The sequence below is a fragment of the Galeopterus variegatus genome, unplaced genomic scaffold (genome assembly GCF_000696425.1).
Source record: "Galeopterus variegatus unplaced genomic scaffold, G_variegatus-3.0.2 Scaffold605, whole genome shotgun sequence".
NCBI lineage: Eukaryota > Metazoa > Chordata > Mammalia > Dermoptera > Cynocephalidae > Galeopterus > Galeopterus variegatus.
The window spans coordinates 312,116-319,290 of record NW_007726716.1 but is presented as its reverse complement, the minus strand read 5'-3'; the positions used below and the strand labels follow the sequence as shown (position 1 = coordinate 319,290).

The 7,175-nt window shown below is 36.9% G+C and overlaps 1 protein-coding gene across 2 annotated transcripts in view; it reads left to right on the top strand.

The window, feature by feature from the left end:
* PTCD2 (pentatricopeptide repeat domain 2) overlaps positions 1-6,830 on the top strand; it is a 34,578-nt gene extending 27,748 nt beyond the window's left edge. For both annotated transcript variants that reach the window (XM_008570469.1, XM_008570470.1), the window contains 2 exons: positions 1,064-1,177; positions 5,972-6,830. In XM_008570469.1, coding sequence (XP_008568691.1) covers positions 1,064-1,177; positions 5,972-6,196 — 339 coding nt within the window. In that variant the 3' untranslated portion in view covers positions 6,197-6,830. The remainder of the gene's footprint in view (positions 1-1,063; positions 1,178-5,971) is intronic.
* Positions 6,831-7,175: the final 345 nt, after the last annotated feature.

The window sequence follows — 7,175 nt, the reverse complement described above, 5'->3', positions numbered from 1 at the left end:
TTTTTGCATAATTTCTTAATGTTATGAGGAAATGTTCATTATACAATAGTTGACAAAAAGCAGTATCAAATTTTGGGAAAAAGTTATACATTTGGAAGATAATACATCAAATTATAAATAATTAACATTGGTTGGTGATTCTGAGTTATTCTCACTTTCTTTAAGCTTTTTCTGTTTTTTAAATTTTACTAGTGAATGTTGGTAATTAGGGAGGAAAATGTGGGTTGTTTTTTTTTTTCCTGACCGGTAAGGGGGTCATAACCCTTGGCGCGTTGTGGTCCGCACCACGCTCAGCCAGTGAGCGCACTGGCCATCTCTATATAGGATCCGAACCTGTGGCCTCGATGCTACCAGCGCCGCACTCTCCCGAGTGAGCCATGCGGCCGGCCCGAAAATGTGGGTTTTTTTCCTTGCGTTAATTGTGCCTATCTTATGGAAGGTACGTAAGTAATGTCATTTTGAAAGCATAGTACAGTACCAAGTTCTGAATGTTCCATAATAGACACAGTGTAAATTGGAGTGCCTCATTAGTACTTCACAGCTTCCACTCTGTGCCTGCAGTAACCTATGTGCCTGCAATTTCCTATCTTCTGAATCTAGAGGAGATAGAAGGAAACTAATATTTTTGTTTTTTGAGTACCTCCTGTGTGCTGGTATTTCATCTAATATTCACAACAACCCAAAATGTGGGACCTAAAGGTATTTCCTCAGTTTTACAAATGAGGAAATTGAGAGTCAGAGATGAAGTACCTGGCCCAGAGTCACATAGCTGGTAATTGCCAGTGGCAGGATTTTGGCCAAGTATGTCAGACTCCAAAATCCACGCTCTCTCCATTGTTACCCTTAGATGTGTTTTGAAGTTGCGGTACTTTGATTAACTATTGGAAAGCAAATTTTGGGTGGTGGGCATATATTTGAAGCACTTTTTTGAACTTACGAAAGCAAATGAATTGGGAAATACCATCAAAGCAGGATGGGTGCTTATAAATGTGCATTATCTACCCAGGTATATTTCTCAATACTGGCTCAGTCTTGTTTTTGCTTGTTTCTTCTTTTTATTCAGATTATAATCCATATCCAGTCAAATATGTTGGAAACCCTTATAGAGATACTAAATAGTGCTGCAGAAGGAAATTTACCAAAATTTGTGAAAAAACATGAGTTCTCAGAGGAAGTGGTGAGTATGCAGATGCTGCAGAAATCATTTAAAAGTGAAAGGGTACTCTTAAAAATGTCCACTTAATGTCTTAATTCTGTAGCCATCCTTCTTAAAGAGATCCTCAAATATGGCAGCCTCTCTGTTGTTCCTGTTTAAAGGCTTCAATGTGTGAGTGCAAAGATTTTTTTCTTCCAACAGAATGTATCCTCTGCAATTCCAGGAAGATGTTTTCCTTCTGCATGATTCTTTTCCCTACCCTGTTTTTATGGACCCAGCTCTCTTTTTCTTCTGGATGACAGATTTATACTTCTTTCGTTTCCCCTCAAGCCTCCAATACCTTTTCTCCACTTCTCACTCTGTTGATAAACTTGCCTACCCTGTTTTTATGGACCCAGCTCTCTTTTTCTTCTGGATGACAGATTTATACTTCTTTCCTTTCCCCTCAAGCCTCCAATACCTTTTCTCCACTTCTCACTCTGTTGATAAACTTGATTCCTGTTTTGTGGAGAAAATAGAAGTAATCTAAGAGACCGACTGCCACCTCAGCAGCCTCTGGCTCCATTCCCTGTATACTCATGGTGACTGCATGTACCTGTACAGCCAGCCTCTGCAGTTGTGCCCTAGATCACACACCCTCTGACCCATTCCAGGGCAGCAGTTTAGAATTTGTCTCACTCTTTTTTGAGCATCATCACTATCCTCTTCCCTATGGATCATGCCTATCAGCAAACAATAGGGTGTAGTATCTCTCATCTTTAAAAAAAAGTCGCTCCTACAAATGAAAAGACATACCATGTGTTTAGGTAGGAAGACTCAACCTCATAAAAATTCAGTTCTTCCCAAGTTACTGTGATAATGTAATATGATCCCAATAAAAATACCACTGTTTTTTCTCTATTTAAAGTTTAGTTGAACGAACAAACAAGCAAAAAATAGCTGGGAAAACGCTGTGAAAGAAGAGCAATAACAAGTGCTAGGCCTAGCAGATATTAACGCATATTAAAGCTTCCATAATTCAAACTGTGGTGTGGCTCATGAGTAGGCCAACTAATGAGACAGAATAGAAAGTCCAGAGATAGACCCAACTGCATGTGCAAATTTAGTATAAGTTAAAGGCTTGCATCTCAAGTCAATTGGGATGGATAGACTTTTTAAAGAAGTGGTACTAGAATAAACCAATGGAAAAAAATAAAATTTTATATGTTCTTATACCACAAACCAGGCTAAATTCCAAATGGATGAGATATTTAAATTTTAAAAACAAAACTATACAAGAACTGGATATAAATATTGGTGAATTATTTTATATCCTGGGAATGGAAAGATTTATCTCTCGGTCAAAATTCAAATCAGTAAAAGAAAAGATTGATAAATCTGACTTCATAAAAATTTTTTAAAACTTTTTTTTTTTGGTGTGGCAAAAAGACAAATAACAAGTTGAAAGAAAATACTTTAAATTTTTAATCATACAGACAAAGGGCTAACTAATCTTAATATATAAAGAGCTCCTTTTGAAAATTGTGAGAAAAGAACCAATAATCTTAAAGAAAAATGGGTAGGGGATATGGACAGAGTTCACTAAAAAAAGAATTGTGAATGGCCTTTAGACATTTGAAGATTCTCAACCTTGCTCATATTAAGAGAGATGCAAAAATAAAACTATCCTGTAATATTTCTTATACCTTAAATTAGTAGAAATGTGAAAGTTTGACAACTTATTCTGTTGGCAAGGCTCTGAGGAAATGGACACTCTCATCTTATGCTATTAGAGGGATTGAAAATTAGTACAACCCCCTAAATTAGTAGAAATGTGAAAGTTTGACAACTTATTCTGTTGGCAAGGCTCTGAGGAAATGGGCACTCTCATCTTATGCTATTAGAGGGATTGAAAATTAGTACAACCCCTGTGGAGAGCCATTTGAAAATATCTAGCAAAATTACAAATGAATTTACCCTTTGACTCAATTCTCCCACTTCTTGGAATATATTCCAAAGATGCACTGGCAAAAATAAGTTTGAGAAAAAACAGAATTGGTTGAAAGATAATACGAATCTTTCCATGAACTTTTTGAAGTACCATTGTATATGTGGATCACCTAAATATGTTACTACGTGAAAAAAGCAAGGTGTAAATATTTGGATTTTTGAAAAATACAATAGATGGAAGAACCAAAACTTAATCAAAACAGTTGTGAAAGAATGAGGATGAGGGATGGAAGCATGACTTCTCTGAATGTACCTTGTTTGTATATTTTACTTTGGAATCATGTTATGTGTCTTGCAAAATTATAAAACAAGGTTAAATAAAAATGCAGAGAAAAAATTTACTAAAAATTGAAAGCAAAATGAAACAAATGAACCCATGTGTCACGTTGATGGCTTAAGTACAGTAAGAGGAATTATTACAGGTCATTTGAAATATAGTAATTTGTACATCTCTAGGAGCATATAACTTAAGGGAAAAAAAGAACTGTAAAGAAATGATAGACTATTGACAGTGATCATATTGTTAGTGATAACACACTGGTATTATGATTTTGACTAACAAGTGGGCCCATTGGTGGATCCTTTTCCCTCCCTCTTTTTCTCCCTCCTTCCCGTGTCTTTTATAGTACGGGTCCAGGTGATGGTTGAGAGGGTATGTGGCTGCTTTCTTCCCCTGCCCACTTGCCTTCCTAGTCCTGTCCCATTTTCTCACTTCCACCCAAAGTCATCTTCCTGCTGGTAAAGGAAGCTTGTCAGGAAACTGATTAACTGGATATGATTAATTTGAAGCTTACTTCTATTTGAGGGCTCAGCTCTGTGTGGGTTGTGACACACCCAAACCCTTATGGAGTAAGTTTAGAAAAGTAGGGGAACTGGAAATATGAACAAATTTTAAAGTGCATAGTTGTGTGTGTGTACGTGCACGTGTACATGTGTTTGCAATACTAGTGCAACTCAGTTTTCTTAACAGCATTCGTGTTGATCAGTCATTCCTTAGACTTGGTCTGTCGATATGTTGTCACCCGTTTATATGACTTAAGTATCCAAACAAACCCCACATTGGAAAATACTGATATAAGACTCTTTTATTTCGAAAACTAACCCTTTAGTTCAGTGTACAGTATGTCCTTCATTGTTGTAGGACCACTCAGGGAACTGCTTAATGAGGAATGTATTGATTTATTTAATTCCAGTCACTTTTGAGCTAGTTCTCAATATGCATATGTGAAATTGCATGTCGAGTATTATATTGTAAAACTCTGTATTTTACAAGTGCTGTATTTAGTGTTTATTCCAACAGTTATTAAAAATGTGTTGTGTGGAGATAAATCTATAATCTACATAGGTCCTGTTATACCACCAGAGGAGTATTGAAAAGAATTGTTGATTTTTTGCAATACTGTTACTGAAACCACTCAAACATTAGCTGTTTCTTCATCGATTTCTTTTTTAAAACTCGACAAACAAATTTAGTACAATCTCTTTTCTGCTTAAACTGCAGAATGGTTCTAATGATGCCATATAATATTTCTGTAGTGATATAACAGACCTGATGTAGTTTGTGTAATTAGATCAAAGTTATCTCCAGCTTGGCACATTTGCTTTGCTCCTTTTGGAAGCCATATGCTTCACATTAAGTCATTTCACCTTGAACATGATGACTTAACAAGCTGTTCTTTTTTAAGAACATTAAGAAGTGCTTAAGCTGTTTATCCAAAGGTTCAGTCAGGAGCCCTTGTTTGAAAGGAAGATGTGCAGGGAGCAAATAGTATTGTGGTATATTCAGAAAACAAGAAAAGGATTTGTTAGGAAGCTTGATCCCAGTGAAATTTGATCAAGAAATATTTAGGTTGTATCCTTGGTAAGGATTAAACTAAGTTAAATGTTGATTTTGTTCAGAAAGTAGCTTTACATTCTAATTTTCGGCTCACCCATTTTTGTAGAATTAAATACCATTTGTATACTTGTGACACTACTGTTTATAACTCTGGTCAAGACCATGGCCCAGACTTGTGTATACAACAACCTTCTCAACATATCACTTAGATGTTTCACAGGTATTTCAATCATGTTCAAAACAGAACTCTTGATTTTCCCATCCAAATCTGGTTCTCCTCATCTTCCCCATCTCAGTAAATGACACCAGCCATCAAGTTACTAAAGCCCAAATTGGGAAGATAACTTTAACTCGTCCCTTTCCTTCACCCCTATGATAATAAACCCTTTCAGTTTAACTTCCAAAATATACCTCACATATATCTACTTATCCATTTTTTCTGTACATTTCCCAATCTAAACCACCATCCTTTCTCATCTGGGCTATGATGGGGACCTCTGGAGTAGCCTCAATATTTCTTTACCCTCCATTTCATTCTCTATACAACTTTTTAAGTGTAAATCAGATCATGTTCCACTTTAGAGGCTATGATCGCTTTTAGAATAAATTCCTAAGAAACTTACCATGGGCTATATATAAAGTCCTATGCAATTTGGCCCTGCCTCCTACTCTAATCATTACATTGAACAAAGTTGATTCCCTTGGTATTTGACCTCCTTTCCCTGGTATGTTTCATTGTATAGCATGTACCATTGAACCCCCTTTTGTAAGTTATTAGGTATGGTTTTCAAGCACAATCCTGAATTTTATGTGTAGCTTATGGAATCCCTATAGTCAGTGATACCTCTCTGTGCCTCATTTCCCTAGCTTTCACCACTCTGGTATACTCTGTATCTTTTTACACATGTCTACCAGTTTTTCTTAGAGGATAGAAAGAACAAGGAAGAAATCTTGCAGAGATATGATGATCTGCTCTTGCCTTTTTCTAGCTGGCCAAAGTGAGAGAAAAAGTGAAGGATGTGCCCACCCTTGTGGCCAGATTTGATGAAATCTACGGGAAATTGCACATAAATGGCCAGGTCACCACTTACACTTTGGATGCCCTGCTCTGCCACACCCCCAGGGACAGGAAATCCCACGTGTTGCCATTAAACAAGAGGACAGTCAGCCGTCGGACCTTCCAGCCACTCACCCAATCCCTGTTGGCTGAGTAACCCTAGTTTCAATTCACCTGTGGGTCTGAGGGGCCTTCTTATAGTGAGTTTTTAGCTTCCGTTAGAAATCAGGCATCGGACTTCAGTGGATACTATGCTAACACTTGGTCTCCTACCTAAATTCCTGAGTTCATTGAGTAGGGGCATGCTGATCTGAGAACTCAGTATGTTGGTGTCACTGAGAAGATCTAGACACAGGCAAAGAAGGCTCAACTCCCTCAGAAAAGAGGCTTCCCTGTGTAAACTGCTGAAGGTCCTTGAAGGAACATAGTCACGGTCTCCGGTCCAGCCTCTGGTACCAGAGTGGAACCCAATAAGCACCATCGGGAACAAACTTCATTATTAATGTGATCAACTCTAACTGATTTTCAAGGGAGAAGTTACTTGCAAATTATACCCTTGCTGAATTCAGGAGGTCTGAAACCCTATTCTAGCATGTTGGGAAGCAGCCCAGGATGCTCTGCCATCATGTTTCTCTTTAACCCTAAACAAGATCTTGATGCCTCATTTTTCCATCTGCAAAATAATAGTACCTATATGTATTTGCATATCAATTGGAAATTTTTATTCGCAGTTAAGTAGGGTCAAATTTTCTCAAAAATAAGAGAAATAAAAAGGTTCCTGAGCAACTTTCTTGGGATTGTGTTTGTCTTGTTTTCTCAGTAGCACAAACAAAACCAGAATTTAGCTTCCAGAACTGTAAAGAAAGCCAGATTTAAATGATTACTGCTTTGGTCATGTTTGGTAAACAATGTACTATTCAAAATAAGTGCCAATAAAACCACATACTAATGCTTAGTTTCCTATGTGAATTATAAATATTTGGCCCTATAGTGTATCTCGTTTGTTAATGATTTTCTTTCTTCTTTCTTCATGTCTTATTTTTTTTTGTAAAAATAAATATGTCATTAGAGCAGGTCAAAACTTCTTCATATTTATGATGGTTTGAAATAAAGCATCTGGTGAATTTTTACTGTAT